The 24,561-nt window shown below is 29.1% G+C and overlaps 1 protein-coding gene across 1 annotated transcript; it reads left to right on the top strand.

Annotated features, from left to right (window-relative positions):
* Positions 1 to 4,078: 4,078 nt before the first annotated feature.
* Positions 4,079 to 23,412, top strand: jus (EB domain-containing julius seizure protein). The gene is made up of 6 exons (XM_011500630.1): positions 4,079 to 4,085; positions 9,106 to 9,258; positions 15,436 to 15,576; positions 15,734 to 15,848; positions 17,218 to 17,405; positions 22,981 to 23,412. The coding sequence occupies exons 1-6, from the start codon at positions 4,079 to 4,081 to the stop codon at positions 23,241 to 23,243; spliced, it is 867 nt and encodes a 288-aa protein (XP_011498932.1). The 3' UTR covers positions 23,244 to 23,412.
* The last annotated feature ends 1,149 nt before the right edge of the window (positions 23,413 to 24,561 follow it).

Raw genomic sequence — 24,561 nt, 5'->3', positions numbered from 1 at the left:
GTAATCTCACTTCACGCTCACTAAAGTGTCATTGCCGCTCAGTGTTTTAGTATACTGTGAAGACGACGCGTGGCCATATAATCGGCATCATAGTTAAAAGTACTCGCGTGCATACGAAAAGGAAATCGGCAGAGTAGATAGTGATTACAGTGACGCCAATGGAATAGTAATCAAAGGGGACATTAATTACGCAGCAATCAACACACCTTGTCAGCAGTTTACAAGGTACCTCTTTTATATTAATAAATAAACAAGTCACATCTCGCACTAAAGTCGATCGGGCACCCTTACGCTCTCTCGAACTAACCACTCGACATCGTACAGGCCCTCAACAGCTGATGCAAGAGTCACTGTGGTTCACACACATTACCAAAGAAGGACAACAACAGATCGACTAATAGACTATAAATACAGATTATTGAATCCTTCAAGAGTTAGAAATCTTACCATTAATCACTCTCACCTGTGACTAGATTCTTCTACTGTCCCCTTACATAATTAAAGACACAATTGATTACTTAATAAATTCCATTAAACATCTTACACCATATCAAGTATAGTTATTCATACATCAAGCATACTTGATTCAAACACCATTTTCTCATGCTATGATCTCCTCATCTCCTCATGAGCATGATTGACGGACTACACCAGCTGATATTTATAACATCAGCATTACCTTAACTTCAAGATACTTAGTCATATCCATAGCATCTACAATAATTCAAGAATACAAGAATGCACCCTCACTACTTCAATAGAATTATTTCTCTCTACATCAAAGTGCAATATTGTTATAATTATTTACATTAATAAACATTGTTTTTACTAAATACACGATATTTTTCAGCCTTGTCTGTTATTGTTTCCTTTGAAGTTATCCTGCCGAGACACTAATCCACTGAACTATTGAATTGGTAGTTCGAGCCATAAACTAAACCTTTAAAATCGAGCATGTATTATTATAATAGTCGATATAGCTGTATTATAAGGCATACAAGCCCATACGCGCACACGCGCGCGCATATATATATATATATATATATATATTCGTAAGAGTAGTGAATTTTCTGTTCCTTAATAGAATGTAATAATGTCAGTTACAATATGTTTAGAAACGTAGATTAGAGAAACATTTCGAATGAAACGTAATGCTAAATAATGTGCATATAGTAATGTAATACATACTTTAGAAGGGAAGATATTATTCACTTTCTTCGAGTGATCTTTATGATTAATTGTAAAAGAAAAACATGTATTAGTATAAAAAACAGATATTCCTTATAAAATTATGGTATGTAATTTTGCATCTTAAATATATATATATATATATATATATATCATTTATGAAGAATGTTCGTCTAAAATACATTACGAATGTTCCGAATTACAAAGGGAAAAAATTAAAGAAAGAAACTTCCAGGACTTACCAGGCGATTAGTACAAAGTAATATCTTCCGATAGTCATAGACTTAGTCACGTAATGTCTTATCTTGAACAATTTTCCTAAATAATATTCGAGAGAGATGACTTGTAAAATCGATATTTACCTCCATTGAAATACACTATCTTCCAAAATATAGCCGTAAGCCTGGGCTTATTTATTTCTCCTAGGAATATCGAGTAAAGAGTAATGGCTGCTCTTGTAGATGACTCGGGCTATCTCTAAAAAATGCATGTAGTGAAATGGAGGAAAGCATTTGCTCATAAACTCGCACAAATAGTAATAATAATATTATTGAAAATATGCCAAAATATATAGACAATGGACGGACCGATAGCGGCTTTTCATAAATTTTCTTACGATTTTAGTGAAATTTTTATATGTTACAGATAACGAAGTTCCCCTTTTATATGTGCTTGTGCTCGATGTAAGATTAAAAACAATCGGTTGCGTGCCTGTGCTTGTGTGTGCGTGTGAGTCATTACGGGATACCGATATTTTACCATCTCCTGAAATGTTTTATAACATCGAAACGGTTCGAATAACATACGTCAAAAGATTTCCCTATCAGACCGAATGCGATAAGTTAATCTCCGTTTATCAAAACTGGCAAAAGCATTGCGGAACGATGCGCGAGGGACGGGAATAATGCTGTATCGCCAATTGTTCGCAATGCACTTGCTCGGCATAAGGGGCCAGTAAGGCCTCGCACGCACATATAACCGAGGAACTCTGCTCGTTAACATAATGCTTGAAGCACGAGGAGTGGATTGTACGAGGCTCCGTTTTATGTGTCGCGCAGTTCTTCGCAAACTCCTTAAACTCCTCTCGCTTAATGGCAGGGAGATGGTAAGGATAGCATTTGCGACTGCATTTGGATTTTCCAGGAACGTTAAACCATATCTCGACACTCTCGGCAATATATTCTTTAGCGACCGAGTGCCTTTAAAAACGTCGTTATAAATAATGCCTTTTGCATTAAGTGATTTTTCTCGGGCATGGACGCAGCTACGCTCATGATGACACCCGTTAACTGGTTGACGAGAGAGTACGTGGATAAAAGGGGATTGGGGAGCTCGTCGAAGCTCTCACCATTACTACATATTAACGGCACTTTATAAATATTGAAATGGCCTACGTGGAACAATACCTATCCTGCGTTTTATTTTAACAAATTTCTTTCAATTTTTATTTAAAAACAACGACGATTACCATATTACTGCTGCTTGATGTGATTCATTCGTCGGGATATTGAATTTATGAGTTGACAATATTCACTTTGCGTCGAATGATAATAAATTAATTTACACGTTTCGTCATAGCTCATGACGAAATTATTATATTAAGATTAATTTACTCGATAATCCGTTGCTTGTGATATTACGAAAACTCGAGTTTCGGAGATTTTTTTCAAGGTGTAATTTATTTGTCTTTATTGTCTTTATTGTCTTTATTGTCTTTATATACGCCGAAAATTAAATACTCGTGAGTTCATTATCTCTCGAGTGCTTAATTACTGCCAATTTTCATTGATCTAATGGTACTTGAGGCCGGATGCATCAGTCCTAAGATCTAATAATAAAACATTCTTGCTGGTTTTCATTATTCTTTGCTCGGCAAATATCACCATCTCCGTAGATTTTGTCTTTGTCCACGTGCTCAACATGTTTTTCGAAAATCATTCCTTATTTTAACGAGAATGACCAATTGAAAATTTATCGCTTATAATTTAACAATAAGAAATAACTTACCATATATTCGATTGTGATGTCATGTAGCGTTTCATTAATTTATATTTCATCGATTCATAATATCTATAAGATATAAGCATATATATATATATATATATTTGAGAAATATAATTTCTGAGAAATACCGTATACAGGTTCAACGAACTTATTTTTTCGATTTATTAACTAAGAAAATTTACATACTTTTACTTCAAAAATATATGGTAAGATTTTGACGTGTCGCTTAAGTATTTATAAATAGTTCAACTTGGTATTCGTTTCACATAAAGCAAACGATTGTGTGCGTTAAAACATTATTGAATATTGAAATGTTATCGCAACTGAAAATTCATGCTGACGGTAATTGTAAGCATTATTTACGTCATAAGCACAAATGTTAACATTCGTTGGCAAAAGCATTAATATTAAGCCGATCCTGAGATTAAGAGAGAACGATCACGAGTATTATTGATATGGCAGAGGAATAACCGTAGGATCCATTATACACTTGTTGACACAAGCAAACCCTGTCTACTCTCATCGATGTACTCGATACCTCGAAAACTCGAACGCGAAATTAAGTGAGATAACATCAGGATGCAGGGCTCACGTGCATAATCAAATAACCATTTTTCATCAACAATCAACAAGAATATACCGTTTTTCATTGGATAGTTATTGATTTAATTACAAAAAACTTTACTATAAAACTTTGTTGTGCTTTTAATAGAAAGACAATGGCTATGATTGCTATAAAGGTATATACTTTTAACGTATAAAAAATGTGAATTTGCAATAATTGTCATTGATTTATTATTCCTAGAACAAATTTGTTATATGAGAGTAATTTTAATTCGTATTCATTGTACATTCGTATCGATTGCAGGAAAATATATTCATCACAATGCCAGGTGAGTTTTAATGAATTTTTTAAATTAAAATATAAGAGATGAACTATAAATTTCATCTCGTTATCATTGCATATGCATCCTACATATATAATTATATGTTTATTATTTATAAATGATAAAATTTCACCAAGAATAAGAGCGATGTAAAAAAATTATCCCATCAATACGTAAATATTGAAGTATTATAGCCGAATTTAGTACATTGATTAGTGAAGAAATATTATATCTAATTAATTTAAATTATTAGAACGTGTCTATTCTGAATTATGAAAATCTAAAGCATCGTTCATTCACACATCCATCCAAACAGCAAATATTATTTTTTCTAATAGTCTTATATCATTTAATCTATATCAGCCGGCATCGGCAGTTATATTTGACTCATTAAAATGAAATGTTTAATACGATGAAATTGGCTTCTGTTTAAAAAATTAATTTGGTCAAATATTCTCGTGTGGATAAATTTTTATGACTTGGGTATAGAGTAGATTATTACAAATAGAGTGCCTAGAACATTATTATAGACTTTATATTACGAAGTTACAAGCTCAGTTTTTGCCTTTGATTATTCCTTATTTAGCTTCAACACGGATGTCATGTAACATTGCCAACGGGATTTTAGTTAACAAAAAAGAAATAAGTTTGCACGTATAGGCATCTTATGACATGATAAAATTAGTAGAGCAGATCCCCTTTAGGCTTAATATCTGTAAGAAATTAAAATTAAATATCCCTTTGATTTGCCTTGACAAATTAATTTCCACCCTTTGCTTAATCCCCTCGCTATTAATATATAAAGAGACACGTTATGACATATTAATGATCCATCGCTATTTTACTAGTATTAATTGCAATGATATATTCATTTCCCAAAATGCATTAACAAAAAAAAAATCATTTCGATCCTTTTATCGCCATTCGGTGCAATATTATGTAAACCTTCGGCCGTTTCCTCAAAAAAAAAAAAAAAAAATAAATAAAAAAAAATAAAAAAATTTTAATAACTCATATTTAAGATGTTTTTTAAATACTTGCGAGAAACATGTATTTATAAAATCAAAAATTTTCATCGCCTTTACAAATCCCTTTATAAATAGCCGCGTATGGGAGACTAATTATTGCAAATATACATACTATACATAGATAAAAAATTATATATACATAATTAATGTTTCTTATTCCCTGCCTTTATTAATCTTCTCAATCTTCTTTATTAATCTTTCTCTCTATATAATATTGTTTAAATTAACATGCATGACATTAATAAACAATGAAAATATTGACATTTAATTTTATTGGGCATATATTATGTCAACTGTTAAATTTGTTTCAACGAGCTACGTATTTATACGTGTATACATAGTTTGTACATACGTAAAGCCATAATCGTTATTAAGTTTGCTAAATTTTCAGTTTTCTCTTGAAATTAATTTATATAATATGATGAAAGAACGGTGTAATTAAAAAGAAATGCATAGGATTCTTAATGCATTTTAAACGTTTGCTCTGGTGAAATTATTTTGTATTTATATGATATAATTTTTGCTGGTAGAATTGTGATTTTTTTATATAATATTCAATATAGGAGATAAATTAATGCGTGAATATGCATTGTTTGCTCATCCATTTTAAACAATTATCGAATGTTTTCAAGTCTCATAAATATAAAATAAATATTAAATCAATCTATTTTTATAATCATATATAATCATATTTAATTCAAATGTTCAGTTTGCTTAATCAAAGTCTTAATATTAATCAGTTAATCTAAAATACTATTTAATTGAAAAATATTATTTTTTTATACTTACGTATTGTTGGAGTTCATCTCTCGTTTCAGTAAAAACTCAATGCTCTAGAGTCATTGTCTGTATAAGTAGATTGCCGTAATTAATAATGCAAATTGTTAAGTGCACGCTTCTCTTTATTATAATATTGTAAGGAAATTAATTGTATATACTATTCTATGCGACTGATATGAAATGAAGGCAAATGGCGCAAGCAAGAAAGCAAAAAGATTCTCATCTATTCTCTACTAGCCGTTGTATAGTCGATCTCACCGACTTCCTTCATGTCATCGTTAAGATGTATATGTGATCGTGACATGACAATTTTATACAAATTATAACAAATGATAAGTGCAATACTGAAATACGTGCCGACATAGTATACAATAGACACTATAAATTTTTATAAATCAGTAAATCGTTCTATTTGTTCAACTTATTACTTAATGCGGTGTTAACAATCTGCAATATGATATAATTAAAGAATTAAAGATTTTATGAATTGAGAAAATTAACTTTAATAGAAAATACAATTAATGAATAATAAGGGATAGTTTATTTAACAGCATTTAAATTAATGTTGACCTCTCTATATTGCGACTCTAGATTTTATCATATTTCTACTTGCTATCTCACTCTCTTATCGTAAATTTATACATTTGTATGAAATTAAGAAGTATGTGTATGAAATTATGAAAAGTAAGCCCGAAATTTTGAAAAGTATGAAAAAGCACAGCACCAGATATTTATGTCGTGCATACTTTATATGAAATTTTTATTTTAGGTTAATAGAAGCTTTTGGTTATATTATTTCGTCATTTTGTTAAACAATAGACTGTTTTACATCCTTGTAACGTATGACTTCTTTTATTAAATGTATGATAAATAATAAAATGTATGACTTATTTTATTACGTAAGAGAAAAAAAATATATGCCCTGCATTTATGGTCGATTAAATAAGATAAGAATATACGGACATTTATTACATTATATATTAATGAAATATGTTTATAAAAAGTATCCTTATATTATATGAAAATAATAATAAATCATAAATATATTTCATAATTTTTAATAATTTATTTTTTATATTAAAAAGACGTTTATGTATATAGTGCAAAAGAAATTATGAGTCATTTATGTAGAAAAATATAAGTAAACGTAAAACTGCATTATATTCATTATTTTGACAATTAAAAAAGCTTATTTAAAATAAAAGTCCTTTCTTTATTTATGATTTTCATAAACATTTGAGAGCGAATTTAATTATATTCCATTTCTATAAACTGTCACAATATCTTCAATTATATATACATTTTTAGTTTTGCACATGTAATATTAAATGCCGTGTATAGTCATATGTTAATATTAGTATATTATTAGTAAAGCAGTATTAATAGAAAAGAAATAATAAATCTATATTAATATCAACAAATATACATTCGGAAAATGTGATACGAGGCTAATACGACAAAGCCAGATTATCTTCGCAAATGAGCATAATTCGTTGCCAATTCATGCCATCCTTTCATTTAGCTTTGACACTACAGCAAATGCAGCGAATGAATTATGAATATTTCTTTACTGAATATAAAGTAAGTACTTGTGTATAGGCACTTTATTATTGATAATTGTGACCATTATTACTGAAAAATGTTACAATTGCCGCCCCATTTAAAAGAAAAAAAGAGTTGATAGTGAGTCTTGCTTTTACGACTACTTAAAATTTTGTTTCAGTCTTGAATTTTTCCTAATATTCAAATATTTAAACAATTTGAATTTATTACTGTAATATTTTACCCAAAATATTATTACGTACGATATGAGGATTTTTATTTTATATTATATTTTATTACGTATCAATTATAATATATACGATAAGCAGGTACATGAAGCAACCTTTGTGTTGCTTGAAGATTTTACTATTAAAAGTTGGTAATAATTAAAATAATTACGTCGTCAGTTTTGTTTTTTATTTTTGTTTTAAATTTCTTTAGAATATTTCTCGAAGGCATTTATATATATATATGTAAAATATATTGTGTACAGTCGAAGCTTTATTTTATTTTACCCTATATTATTATTCAAATAAAGATTAAAGCATTTCATGGATTTAAAATTTTCTTATACTTTAATATTAAGCGATGACGCATACCTAAAGATTAAAAAATATAAATGATTCAATATAAAAATTAACTTAAAATTTACGTACACAGTTAACATTAACCTTAATTAAAGTCAAATATAAATAATTTCTTTCTTCAATCAACATTTCAGTCTACAAATATACACACGTAATAGCTTGCACACACATGCGCACGAATTTTTATATATTAATAATATAAAATTATTATAATTTATTATCATATAAATTAATTATTATAAAAGTATTAAAATAATTAAACGAACAACCTAAATTTATGCATTTTAATTAACTACAACTTAAATAAAATATATTTTCTTCCATTACTTTGTATATATTATATATGGTTTTTGAAAATATTTTTTCAAAATTTCAGTTAAATAGTAATTTACTAAATGTATATAAAACATTTAGAAAGAAAATACTACGTACAAATACGGTTTTTAATCTTAATTAAAAACAGGGTATTTTTGTAGATGTAACGAAAAAAATATCGTATTGTAAAAATTAATAAACGAATCCTTTGGGAATTTGGCATATTGTTTGGCATAGTTCTTAAACTTTGATTAAATGGGACTTTCTTATTTCGTTTTACCTTCTTGTGCAAGGATGTTGCAATTATAACTGTTACTTTGCTATTTTAACAGAAAGACTTGCGAATCCAATAAACATTGCTAATAATTTTGACCATTGTTAGAATTTAAACAAAAGGTAAGCATAAGATATTTAATTATCTCCTACAGTACTTACATTATTAAGCAATAACTTAAGGTGCTACACGCAATCGAGCAAAGTCAATCACAAAAATATAAGATCATAAAAAATTGATCATTATCATGAATACGTAAAATGCATTTTTCAAAATTTCATCTTGCGCCCAAGATATTCCCACTGTCAGTGATTACATAATTTTCCTTCGTAACAGCATCTGCATAATCCTTAAGAATGTCATGTTCTTTGATATTAAAAAGACCGTAGACTTTTACTGCCTTCGGTATATAATATTATTCTATTTCACCTAATCTATCGAAGAAATGCAGAACTAGGAGGAGGCATAGAAAGAGCTGAGAAAAACCAAAATCTTTACAGACTCGTCGGATCGAGGCACAAAGAAGTTCAGCGACGATTGTAAGGATGATCGTGAATGTGGTTTCGACGGCTCTTACTGTGACCCCAAGGTAAAGAAGTGCCTCTGCAGAGATGAATTTCGCGCGACCAATCACATTGATAAATGTGGACATGGTGAGTTTTTTTTGCAATACTATTCTCTTCACTTTTCTTAGTTTATAATCTTAGTATCACTTATAAAAATTATGTCTGTCTTCGTATGAAAGAGAGGTAGTTCAAACGATTGATGTAGTGGTGAATGGCTGATAATTTGTCGTAAACATCTTTATTATAATATTAAAATCTAATTGACGTTCCCTTTATTTCAAATTTTTTCAACGAGCTTACTTGTCTAGAGGGAAAGCTATCTGCATTTTTCAAATATCCAGATTAATAATTCCACACAGAAATATTTCATCGTATCTTATAATATATAAATATAAGATAAAATATTTTAACGGCAACATAACGAAAATAATAAATATCTGTAATATTATCCATATTATCCTTGCTAATATTATCGAATTAATCAATAGAATTCTTTGAAAGTTATCTCTTTTACACAAAAATGCAAAATAAATGCGCAAAATGTTTATTTCATCGATTTTTTTTTCTTTTTTGGTTATTTAGGGACTAAAACTCTAAATCAATAAGATTATGTGCTCTCTTCGTAAATAAGATTCATGAGCACAAGATTTGCATCAATTCAAAAAGAACATTTTTTTTTTTAATCTTATCTTACCGTCGCGCTTATTTTATTCCTTCACTAAAAGTGAATAGTAAAAACAATAGTAATAGCTCTATAACAAAGAAATACGCTACACTTTACATATCATATGCGACAACTACCTAGACGAAAATAATATACTTTTCGATTGCGTGACTCAAACTCTACATTTTTACTCGATGCTCAATTGCAGGACTTTCTTTTGTGTGTATTGTTTCATCTAGTAAAATATGAAATGAACGTGCGAGGTAGTTCGCAAGGATTTCCAACATAATAATTAAGATTTTGCAGGTCAATCGATTGTAATTAAAGTCTCTCACGCACCGACGAAGAATGTACCGAACATCAATTCCATGCTACATTTCCTTGTCATCTTATCCATCAATTCATTATTATTTGTCTCACATAGCTTATGTTTTACGTGATAGGACGATGATGATGATAGAAAGATGTATTGAAGTTTGTCTCTGTTACTTGGATTAATGTTGTATTTGTATTCATTCCGATATATACGTGACAAAATGAAAATTATCTATATTATTATTAAACTAATTACTTGATTGAATTGAAGTGACTATACTGTAATAATAGTAAAAAAAACAGGACAATATATATATATATATATATATATATATATATTATTATTATTATATTATATATATTATTTTTTATTTTATTACACAAGGACGGTAAAAGCTTTTAAGTTAAGCAATCAAGTGTAAGATTTAAATACCTAAGGCTATAATTTTATGTTTAATAATTTTTACAATTGAACAATTTTTATTTTTAATTTCAATTCAATTTACACCTTTTATAAAATCACAAAACACATTTTCCAAGCAATTTTTTTGTTCGCTGAATTCGTCATCTATTCACTTTACAATTTCATTTGTTCGTCATTATCATTGTCTCATACACAAAAGCATTTAATGAATAAGTTTATATAATTTACGGTCATAATACAAAAACGATACATTTTCTGCTGGCATTGATTAATCTTAATATCCTATTCATCGTTCGCTCTTTCTATTTTCCCTGACTTTGTGTAATTTTAGTGGCAATTTCCATACTTTCTTAATTATTTTCCTCCCATATTTATAGCTACTAATTAGATCATTTTATTTTACGATTACTAATGATAATCTGTTGTATTTTTCTATGCCTATTATTTTTCATGATTTTTCTCTGTCATTTCTCTCGCACTTTGTTTCTATTTATTTTTTATTTTTTTATTTTTCTTTCATGGTTTATTACTTCTCGCTTTATTTTTCGTCAGTTTCTTTGACCTCTTGATAGTCTAATTTTTCGAGCTTTTCCCATAACTGTTAAGAGATAATAAATGCCTAGGTTTCTTGAAAAGCTAAGGTGTCCGCATTACTATTATATAAAGAATGGTCGATGTAGCACAGCAGCTATGCCAAGAATTCTGATAAAGGCGACAAGAGAACTCCATTTGCGACTCCACCTTGACGGGTCTTGACATCCCTTATCTCTGCTTCAATTTTCAATTTCAGTAAGAACGTGTAGGCATTCGAGAGTATTAAATGTGTAAAAATTTATATCGATATTCAAATGTATGTCATTTACCTTCATTGATCTCGTGAATTTTAATGTGATTGTATAATATTATGGAACAATTAATTAATAAATAATCCCATCTTCGCTATTAATTTATCATGTGTTTAATTATAATGATTTAATTATGTTTTAATAACTTTTAAATTATAATTATATAGCAAAAAGATATTTTCAGTTACAAATTCATCATTTTAATGGTGATATTAAATATTGTAAAATTATATAGTGCATTCTATATTTCATAAAATATATATTTATAAAATCAATTTATAAATATATATAATAAGCTATTTTTCACTTAAATGAATATGGTTAATACATATTTATTTTTTTGACGAAATAAAAAATTCTATTTATGACTTAACTCGAGTTTAAATTTAAAGTTAATAACCAGCAATAAAGATATTGTGATTATTTACTTCATAGTATTTCTACTTGTATGACATACACAATATTTTGAGCAAGCGTGTACGTAAGTAATTAGCGGCTTCGAGATTAGCTTTTATTAAAGTGATATATAGTTTTAACATTTTCACTACTGAATTGCCGTAGTTAACTGAACAAACAAATATGAATCGCTTAAAACATTTAATTATTTTAGTCCAAATAGGAAAATCTTGATAAAATATTAACCGCAGTTTATGTTTATACGTGGAAAGTGATAGTAGTGTATCGTAATCGTATTTATTAAAAGGGAAATAAGAATAACTATCACTATTTTATTATACAGTGCAAAATAAATTCCAACTAACTAATATTTAATGTGAATTATAATTTATTTTATAGTAAATGAAACGTCGTGTTAAACAAAATGCTACAGCAAATTTAAATGGCAATATAAAGGGATTTGTATGATAATTTTATTACTTCAAATAAACTAGATTACTAATCTTCCAACATAAAATTTTACACATTTATTACAATTTACAATTTATACGCTTAATTTACATTCTTAGATTTAGTCATGTATTTGACCAGTGAAAGGTGTTATAAATATAAATTAATTTTCAATAATGTCTAGGTCTTCTAATACTAATAAAAATTATAGTATCTGAATACTGACAATTTTTTTATACCATTCAGCATACAAAATTATAAATAATTATATTTTATTCGAATTAATTAATTTTGAATTCATTTTGAAATCAAATTGTCATTTGATCATAATCAAATTGTATTATCATCAATATTTTTGTGTCAATAACAGTCCTAAAAAGTAGTATTCTTAATATCTATGTTAAGATTCTTTAAACGTTCGAGTAAAAAAATTACTTGAAGTAAACTTTAAAATTATATAATTGAAATATTTAAAAAACTAAATGACAAAACACTTTATAATCAGTTTAGAAATAAATATCGCTAATCTCATGAAGGCAGTTACTTTTATCGAAAAGAGACTCTAATATAAATATTATATTATTTATTTTAAGTAACTTATTTAAATAAACCAATATTACAATTGATATAAGTAAGAATTATGTTATATCCTGTGGAGAACTGGTTCTTAGTATCATATAATTTAGTATATATGTGTGTTTGATCATGCACCAGTTAACTTGTTACCTGAATTAATTAGATCAGAAAATGTAATTATCATATTGATTACAGAATCAAATTATTGTTTGATGAATTATGATGCAAAATACCAATAATAATCGCTTAGTAAATTGATAATATCATTGTTAGTAATATATTTATATTAATTTTTAATAAGTCTTGAAACGACATATATAATTGTTAACGTTGAATAATTTAATTATATATACATATTGAATAGAAATATAATTAATTATTTCCATATATATATATATGTACACTAACTTCTTATTATTCACAAGTTAATGCGTTATTTCATACTATTTTACAGTCTTTCTATAAAATGTTTAACATTGTGATATTCTGAAAATATTTTCATCCAAAGATCATATAAAATTTAGATATTTTTTATCATAAATGTAAAATAAAATTGAAATATATGCATTAGAAATATAAGATCATTTTTAACTTTAAAACTACGCTAAAGTGTTTTTGAATTGAGAATAAGTAAAAGTATTTTACATGATTAATTACCAATTATAACTCGAAAAGAATACGATATATTATATCGTAATTTAAATTTTATGAGGCATATACTTTGCAATTTTTTTCATCTCCTCTATATTTATATATATATAGTTTTTTATATAGTATTTGTTTAGTATTTCGTACAATTTTCGAAGAATGAATGACTAAATAAAAAAAAAGAATAATAAAATATGTGAATAAATAGAATTATGCAATATCAACATAAAAATGAAAAAAAATGAATTCTGTCTCCCTCGATTACGTAGAATTTGTGTTTATTACAGGCATAAGTCGTTGCAATACTCATATTTTATGAACTAAACAATATGTATATATACAAACGTGAATTTTCAATAAATAATATATTTTAAAAAATTCCATTATTTCTTACATTTTATTTCTTATTAATGAACGTAATTATATATTTATATTTTATAAAATCTGCATTAATTTCGTGTTTTGAAAATATTTTTAGCAACAGTCTTACAATGTCTAATGTGAACTGTATTAATATATTTTTACTTTTATCGATATTATTAATTTTTACGTTGAGTTAAAATATTTAATAAATGCTTAGTTAAACAAATATTAGATGTTCATATTTATTTCATTATTAGTTTCTAGTTTTATTAAATAAAAGGACGATTTTAAAAATTAGCTTTAAATTTAAATATATTTTAAAGAAGATTGTATTTAATGGTTACATTTGTCGGGCTGTTAGGAATTTTTTTTTTATCACTTTGATAATACAATATCAATAGTTGATTATGTTTTTTTTTCTCTGCCGTTGTTTTATGTATATAATATGCCGTTTTAATGATCTTCCGATTGTATTTCGTTTTGAACTTATTCAACATTTCTACAATATCTCTTATTTATTAACAATAATGCCATCGAATATAACTGTGAATGCATTGATTTACAGTACTATAAACTTTTGTAAACTGCATTTGAAAATTAAATTATTAGATTTAGAAAAGCTTATGATTGTGCTGCCATTTTTACTATTAGTATTTATGAAAACTGTCTTGTTCTTCTGCATCTTCTTCTACTTGCTTAACTTACTTTCTCTTTAATATTCTCCATTGAAGTTGTCGAATAAAATATCTTTTAATTGTATAAACGCGTATTACTTACTTCTTAATCTTATTTTCTCCTCGCATTCTTTTAATAAGTTATTAAAATAATAACTATTTACATCTAAATTTCGATACTATTGATTTTTTACATAAAAATAAATGCTTTATTACTGAGTAATTAATCCTCGCGTTCTTTTATAAGTGGTATAATTTTATGAATAAAAAAAATTTATAGAAAATTGAATTTACTGAACTTTTAGAATGCCTAATTTCAATATTATGACTCTTCGTCTCGTTTACGCAGATCTAATTAGCACCATTAAATAGCTAACTATTGTTATCCAAATTAATAATTATTCAATGTATCGCTTCATCTATTATATCCAAAAAAAAAGAAAAAATTGTAGCAGTTATTTTTTTTTACTATTACGGCAATCACATAAATATGGCAGTATGTATTTTTTCAATAATTTAATAAATTAGTAATGAAATTTACGAAATCAGGTGACATATGTGTAAAAGCAGTTTAATGAAGGATCACTTAGAAAACACAACGCCACCAATACTTAATTACAATTGAATTAAACATACGTGAAAAATTTTGCCAATAAAGCACCCTATTAATCACGAGAGTCATGTTCCTTGTCTATCCGTATAATTCCTTGTACGCGTAATCGCCCAACGACGAAGATTTAATACAGCGAGGAAGCGAATGAGACTGTAAAAATACGCTGGTGATACTTAGCTACTTTCTTTAAATCGATAAAGCCGACGTCACGTAGTAAATATTTTATCAACCAACAAACAAGCAGTGGTCCCGTAAGCTCTATTATCCCATATTCGCTTATGTTATCTCTCTTGCAGCGGCGAATATAAACGAGTCGTGCTTCTTCACGGAGCAGTGTGAAGTGCAAACGGCCCAAACCGAATGCCGGGACGGACGTTGCATTTGCATTTTCGAGAAGGTGCCCGTGCACAACAAGGACGGCTCCATCCAATGCATTGGTAAGCTAAAACTCGATCGAATTCATATTACTAAAGCCGTGTTTACTTTATGAGGTCTTCGGGATCTTGGCTTTACGAGAAATCCGAGTATATCTGACTTTCTTCATCTTTATTTTAACCTCTCGTTGTTTTATTTTCTGCTTGTTTTCTTCCACAGCCGAGATAAAGGAGCCACCGGATCTCCGATATGTAGATCCAGCGATGATTGGTATTCTTGCCGGTATGGCCTTGATGTTCGTCATCATCTGCATCGTTCTCAGGCTATTTAGCAAGTACGTTTTGCGAATATTTTTTATCTACTCTATGTTGTTTTCGTCTACTTTTTTTCTTTTTAGATATATATATATATATATATATATATATATATATATATATATATCGTAGACAAACTGATCTATATTCCTTAAAATGATCCCTGATCAAAACAATTAACATGAATCTATAACGAGAGCATGAAATTAATGATAATATTGTTATTTACCTGTTCTAAGCGTATTTTATTGCCTTGGACAATAACGTTTTGAGAACTTTATTATAAAATAGTTTATAAAATCATTCTCCGATAATTATATATTTTTAAATTACAACTTTATCCGTTATTCCACACCCCCTCCCATGTGCCCTAGCATTTTAATAAACGACACTATTAAAAAAATTAGTATTTATTTGATCGATGATTTGCCCTTTTAGAATTGCCCTTAAAGAATAATTGTAAATAGCAATGTTTATAATTTAAAATGGCTGAAAAATGGCGCACTTTTAAAAATAAATAAGTATAATAAAATTCTAGATAGCATGATAATCAAGTTAACGCGTAGCATACACTATACTAATAAATAATTTCTTGTAAATTAAAAAGATACAGAGTGAGTTATTTGTTAATGATCATTATCATTGCTACTTATATCTTTTAATTCGCTCAATTTCACACGAGAGCTTCTTTGCGAAAGCTGATGTGAAAATAGACAATTTACATGCGTAAGTATAGAAGGTGAGACATACGAAGTACTTTAAACGAATTTAATTTTTTTGTTTTTCGTTTTTTGGGTTTTGTTTTGTTTTGTTTTTTGTTTTTTTTTGTTTTGTAATAGTTCAATATATATTTAATACGGTGTTTGTAGACACCATTATTCTTGCTTATACATTATCTCTAAATTTTACAGATGGAAGCGGTATATCGTATCGCATTAAGCATAAATTTCTTATACAATTCACGTCAACCGACTCTTAAGATTTATTTGCAAACTAATCGTGATAGAATATCTATAAATTTTAATAATCGCCCCGAGACTGCACTGCTCGCTCTCGATAATAATAATAATGTTCTGATGTAATAAGGATTGATGACGACGGCGACGCCGATGATATTGTAATTCGAATACGAAACTTAAAAAGAAAAAAATGGCGAAGAGCCGTGCGCGAATAAACTTCAGCATGATCTCGGGTAGAGAGCGTTAGAGTCTGGTCTCGGGGCGAGAGGGGAAGGTATGAGGGAGACGGTGAGGCTGAGCAGCGACAAAGCAAATCGGCCAGGTGGTACATGGACTGGCGGTCAGATTAATGACGGTGGGGGTGGTGACGGGTCGGGGACGACACGACGACAGATGCGCAGATTTTGAAATGGTCGGGCGAGTGTTGCAGGGCTCGCTGGAGGGAGAACCGGACGATCTTCAACACGCCGAATGCCCGGTTGATGAACGTCTCGCTGCTGCGGGACAACAAGCTGCTCCATGGCCAGGAACGTCGGGGCTCGCGGGCAAGCGTCAGGGGCCCCTCGAGGCAGCCCTCTATGGCATCTTTGAGGGCCCACTCGCCGAACGCCTCGCAAGGTGCGAAACACTCTCAGCGAGTGAACCGTACGGGTTTTTATTCATTCACTTACTAAGCAAGCGAAGTTTTTCGACGATACTGAATAACGCTACACACCTTACGTGTAAACTTTATGCGTATATATACATGTTTATACTATGCATATGTATATACATAGTCTTGTAATCTCTATGACAGTTACTTTGCATAGAACGGGAGCGCAGATTTCCTTTATCTCGATTATCTATAAAGGCTCTCTGTCACTGTGAGCCATAGTCTCGGTCTTGTTTATTACGAAAGTGTTACGAGAATGTACGTAGGTACTCTATAAACAGTACTTCTATTCTTATTAGATACTCTCGACTATGACTGTCTCTTAAAACTGACTGCACTTGCTATAGTTAAGTGATCAATTTCATCAGTTCTCATTTGATGTGTGCTTGTCCATTTTCATCGATCACTTTAGCACTTTTTGTCGTCTACTAGACTTTACGTTTCCGCTTGTTCCCCCTCTAATCCCATTGTTGCAATTACACCGCACTGGTATATAAAAGTTATTTTGAAGGATTTCGAAGAAAATCGGGATGACAAACATAAATTGAAAGTTTATCGGGACGAGACGTTATTTGTGCGACGTAGCGATGTTTATCTACGATTCCTGTCGAACGGACAAAGTCCACTAAATTTTGAGTTCGACAGCATGAGATAAATGAAAATAAAAAAAAAACATAAACATACTTGTGACTTTGGATATTGGAAAAAACTGGAAAGGTACTTTAAAATAATCAAAGTAACTTGTCTTGTTTGAATGCACACCATTTACGTGTAAAAGTATATTTATACCAGAGCGAAAACAAAGAGAGGATACTTTCTACGTGCTCGAACCCATAAGTCTATTTTACCATGATTAACCACTGTCCTCTTTCTCCACCTCTCAACCGCTATGTCATTCTGTCGCTGCAGCTTCTTTCTTTCGTCTTGTTTTTCTCTTTCCTAACAATGTTTGGAGTTCCCCATGCGTGCATGCGCACATTTAAACTACCACCGACTTATTCCCATTCTCTCTCTCTCTCTCTCTCTCACAGCTATTTCGCATTCTAGCATTATTTGTAATTCTTATTTTACTTTTAACCCGTACTTTGGTATTGCAATCGCACTGTCTAGGACATTCACGACAAGGACGAGGACAACATTCTGCTGTTATGCGCAAAAAAGCGCCGTCGTTGCCAACGTAGACACACGTAATAAGTTGCCCCGTTCTTGTCCTCGTCTGAATATTTGTATTATCCATCATCAATGCACGTGAATTGCATACATGTTGCATACAATGCATATTTGTTGCTTCGTAAAAAAATCTTTAAATTATTATAGAAATATAAAATTGCATTCATTAATATAAGATTTTTGAAGATCTGTTGTCGCTATTTGCATGGCTTGTACGTTCTTACTTTATAAGATTGTCTATATGATAATATGGGAGACTTTTTAAATAAAACGAATTTTATTACTAGACGTAGATTTAAATCTAATCTTTAAACTTAGAATATATATACACTTATAATATCATAGGACTTTCAATTTATGAAAATTAAAAATTAACAAATTACGTAAAATATTAACAATATCATACGATTCATTCAATAATAAATTTATTTATCATTCAACCTTATTAATTAAGAGGCTGAATTTTTTAAAATTAAATTAAATTTTTTCATATATTTTTTCATAAAGAATAAATTTTAATGTGCGCGATATATTTAATGACTTGTAGCCAGAATTTATTAACAAAATATTGAATTTTTCGAGAAATAGCAAATCGAATTTTTAAATTATCATTCACATCAATAGCTTAACATACGAAATTTTCATAACTTATTGATCAATTCCTTATTATAATATAGTAACGCTATATTCCGAAATAGTAATAATTATCGAATAATTTAATAAGTATATGAAATTATTATTATTAGAAAAGTGTTCACATTTATTTGAAATAGTAATTTACTTTTAATTGTATAATAATAATATCTCAACTTCACATAGATGTGCATATCAAAAATAATGCAATACATATCGATTATAAGACACTATATTACTGTTTATAATGCAAATCATACACTAATAAAATTGTTTTTACATACAAACGTCTCATAATGTGTAGAAGTAATTTGTACATATTATTTAAATTATCAGTTGAATGATAATGTTATTCAGCTTTGTCGTAAATGTTCAAATATTTTTATTGAATTTTTTTTAATAATCAATACATGTAATTTCGAATTTCACTATAATATGCACAGCAAATTGCCTTTTTTTAACAGTGTTTGCTTTTGCTTCTTTGTCAAACGAAAAAGGATTTTCAAATTTGAAGAGAAAATATATAAAGAAACTATTATCAACAATTATTGGTACTTCATTGATGTTCTATGCATTAATTGAATATATGAAATTAAATGGTAAAAGAAAACCGATAACTATTTACAACCATTATATACTATAATGGAATAATATACACTATAAATTTTATAATTATAAGCTGGTATGATTTTAAAATGTTTATACATAATATTTGTTTTTTATGATATAATTTTTACTTGATACTAATAATCAATATGTACAAAGCAAAACAAACAGTGCATGTGTTCATGTGAATTTTTTTTATCTGATTACAAATACTTTTAAATATCTATACGTCAACAAACCTTTAAGTACTTATGTGCATAAAACGAGCTTAAGAAAATATTTTAATTTCTAACCATTAGAACGTATCGTTGTTCTTAAAGTCTTAAAATTGTAAATTATAGTTTCCAATGTTTTACTTGAGTATTGCATGTTATACCATATATATTTCTTCACAAAATAACATCATTTTAAATAATAAATTTTTTTTTGTTTACTATACATGAATAAAGTATGAAACATTTGTCCGAAGTACTTTCAACGTATCACGATTACGTTTTCATTTTCCTTCGAATTGTCCAACAGGCTTATTAATTTCTCATTATTTAAAAAGTCTATTAATCCAGCTGTATTTGTTATTATAATTTGTTTACAATTATGCTCAAAATTATATTATAAAATTATATATTTTATTACGCATAAAGTAATTTATTTTACTACTGATAATAGAGAGATAAAGTTAACAAATTTTTAAATATTTTAATTACTTATATAACTGATATTTATATCAATTAAATAAAAATATAGCTAAGGAGAATTTAAAAATTTTCTCCAATCGCGTACAATTTTCATTTGTAATTAAATCCTGACATACAATTTTTTTTATTCTATAATGTGATAGCGAGATTGTGAAGAAGTATTATTATACAAACATGTAGTATTACTGTAAATTATCAAATGTACGCTCAATTAGAAATATAATGAAATGTGCATTAATGGGACTTCATTCTCAGTAAATATTCATACTAAATGAACAGTAAAAATAAATAATAACTTTTTACATTATATTACATAATTATATATTTTGTTGTTTAATAAAAATAGTTCTATATATATGTATGAAGTTATAACCTTAGACAACTATTTATATAAAATAACCACGTGATTGATCGTTAGAATAATTAAGCACAGTATTCATTAGTTTTTAAACAATTAATTTCAATACAAATTTTTGTTTATTATCTAACCACTGACATTCTAATTCGAGAGACCAATGCCCTCGCTCTACCTATTTTAATAAATTAATATATTTGCAATTAACTCCATGCATGCCATTGCGTTTGTGCATATAATTGAGGTTGCTGATGCGTCTCTTACATCCAACTATGCGACATGACATTAGATTTTTTCACTTAATAGAATCATATTTCAAAATAACATGCAGCTACATTCCGAAATACTTTTATTTGATATTGAAATTACCCACATTTATGTAGGAATTTATGTTATTATTAGTAGCTTATAAAATAAATCGAGCGTCCGAGAAGGACTGAGATACGAAGAATAACCGCTGACAATTAGAGAAAAGATCATTTATTCGATTAGCCTTGAAAGATGCGTAGTTGAATCGTGTCACGGGCGCATCACTCGTCGCGTATTATACTTTGCGTTGTTGCTTCGTAGGCAATGGATCTCAGTATTGAAACGACGTCCATTCCCGTTCGGTCAGAGTGATTTCCGACAAAATTATTGGCATTACCACACGGCAAAAACTTACTATTAAAAACGTGACGTCGATTCGAGAGTGAAGAGCGCTGAGTACTTTTGTGCCACTTATCTTTTTTCTTTTTTTAGCTTTCTTGTATCGTCGGCTGCTCTCGGTAATACCACTACCATGTATATCCATGTTCTCTCTTATCCGCGTTTCAGCAACCGGTGAGACAGATGTTGGTCTCAGAATTAATCTGTTTCTTATCAACCGACTTTGCATATTCGGCGTCAAGATTGATTTTTCAATAAATCCGATTGTTCAATCTGCGCGTACGACTTGCTGTGCGTTTCTAACTTTCAAACTGTATTGAGGCAAAGTACCATCCGCCGTAACATTAAAAATGCAAAAAAATCCTGTCTTTAGTCGTAGAATAGAATATAGATAGAAAGTAGAAGAAAAAGGTAAAAATAATGAGGTAAAATTGACTAATAAAGAAAATTGAGATATCGGTAATAAATATCACTGGCCAATCGAATAGTATGGAGTAACGATAGTAGTATATTATTGATAAAGAATAATTTATTCCAACAGATATGTCATGAAATCTCAGATTTTATTATGGAAACGCGTCGTTGAAAGCTATAAATCGACGATTAAAGGATTAAAATTACGTAAAATAATATAGGAGTGAATTAAGTGGAAGTATGATGATTCTTAGTTAATGAATTGAAAGGAACTGATAATTAAATTGTAATTTTTATTTCATAATTAGAAATTGATGGGTTATTAAACGTTATGTTTATCAGGAAACTTTACTTAACAATTATTTTTCAAAAACATTCCAATTATAATAAAAACATTTTAATATTTTATATAAGATTATGTTTGGTTGAATATAGGAGACGCTTTTGTTTTATTGTCGCAAATAATAAAATAAAATTTGAAATAGGCAATATATTACCAGCAGAAAATAAATTATGTAACAAATAAAAGTACAATGCTGAAACACTTAATGTGGCTGTAGTAACAATTTGTATTGTTATAACGGCCATTAAAATTTTGATATCCAGCTAAATTTTTACTCATATTATCGACCTTGCACTAGCTATTCTAGCGATCAATCTTTTTTCTTTTCTCTAATAAATAACGAGCGTTTTCGCGACAATTAGCTTTCCTGTAACTATAATAATGAAGTATAAAATGAAGCTCGTGCGCATAAACTCACTGAGTATATTGTACGAGTGCGCCACTTTTTCGACGATAAATCAAAATCGCTTATTCGATTAAAAGACTCTTTAGCTGGCGTAATATTGATTCACTAAACTTCATAACGAAGGATGAAAATCAATTGCTTATTAGTATCAAAAATTTGTCTTGTAGTATCAAAACGGTCATCCAAGCTCATACCGCTAAGCAAACGAAAATACACAGTAAGGCCCCAATATTAGTCCCAATATTAAATGTCTTATGTATTTACATATCAGACGAGAAAATCCTTTTGAATAACGACAAAGGAAAGCGCGGATGCATCGCTTTCGCTCCGGTACAAGATACTCGAATAACGGAGAATTGCACGCCATTGTCGCCAGGGTCGAGGACGGGTTCGCGTCGTGGTAGCCGCGGAAGCAGTGGAAATGCCTCCGCTGTTTCCGGCAAGTCCAATAAGTCGCCCCCGAATCACCAAAACAACATCGGCAGCGATCCAGTACTGGAGAACGTCACCGTGGAGATCCTCCAGGACAAATAAGCTCCAATGCGCTGTTGGATTATAATAATTTGGCGACGCGTCAGGAACGTCTATTGAGTGCGTCAATGGCGACTCGACCTCTTCTCTACGAGCAAAAACAACACAAAAAATAATAATAAAATTAAAAAAAATAAATGATATTATCGCTTTGAAAACTGACGATCAGACCACTAACCTTTTTTTACTCTCTATAGTACAAGTACAATTGATAAACAATTTGGGAGATTTTGTTGTTCTTACGATAGGTTTCCGTTACTTCGATGAGTTCCTGTTCTTTAGTCCTTTCTTTTTTTTTCTTTTTTTTTTTTTTGTCTCGACTTACGGAATTGAATGTCTCATTGAACAGGGAAAAGAGAATAGAACAAGAACGTCAGTGCATGCACTTTTCTCTTTGATGCTGTTCGGTTCCTTTTTTTGTTCTAATTTCACGAAAGTCTCAACTGAATTCAGTACTTGAAGAATTATATAAAGTAGAGTACTTTTTTCTTTACTCCATTATAAGTAGCTTTTAAGCTCCTAATTGTAAAATTTAGAAAAGTGCTTAATTACATGTGCGATCTCGAGTAAAAGGGATTATACTTATTATAAATAACGTTGTTCGGCAACATCTTTTCCACTTTCTCTCGGACGAATCTACAATGAAAGAAAAATTATCTATATATGTACATATTATATACAATGCGCTTTGTATTACATATTTTCGTGGTAAATGGTCGATTTGAAATCGCTGGCGCTTCATCAATTCACAATTCTCTAATAAATATAAGATAAAAGCTGTAGCTCGTTAGATAAATAAATTTTCACACACTAAAACTCGAGAAAGTCATAAATTCTATTGTATCGTATGACTGTCCCTCTACCTTTTCTCGCGCAGTCGCAAAATATACGATTCTCGTCTTTGTCACGTACACATAAGAATAAAACAAACTATGTCTTTAAATAAGTAAAATTATCGAGAGCTCGTATTGTGAGAAGAGACTAAAATGCGCCATTTATTTGACTTTTGGAAAATGTGATTGAGTTACTTATAATAACCTATGATATTTGACATAATAAGTTCTTAAATAATTTATACTCGATTGCGATACGCGTTAATGAAATTCTATAAAATCAATAATATGATATAACTGTATCTATCTTCGTTATATTAAAAAAAAAAAACAAACAAACAAACAAAAAACAAAAAACCAACAAACAAAAAAAAGATAAAATATCTATGTTGAGAGTCGAATGTTGAAAATCTATGAAGAGAGTAGATGATTTTACAATCATGAAATATATTATATTATATTATATAATGATGAAACGTCTATAATAT

This window comes from Ceratosolen solmsi, unplaced genomic scaffold (assembly GCF_000503995.2).
Source record: "Ceratosolen solmsi marchali unplaced genomic scaffold, CerSol_1.0 scaffold56, whole genome shotgun sequence".
Classification (NCBI taxonomy): Eukaryota; Metazoa; Arthropoda; class Insecta; order Hymenoptera; family Agaonidae; genus Ceratosolen; species Ceratosolen solmsi.
The sequence above is the reverse complement of the archived record's forward strand: the minus strand, read 5'-3'. Positions and strand labels throughout refer to the sequence as shown.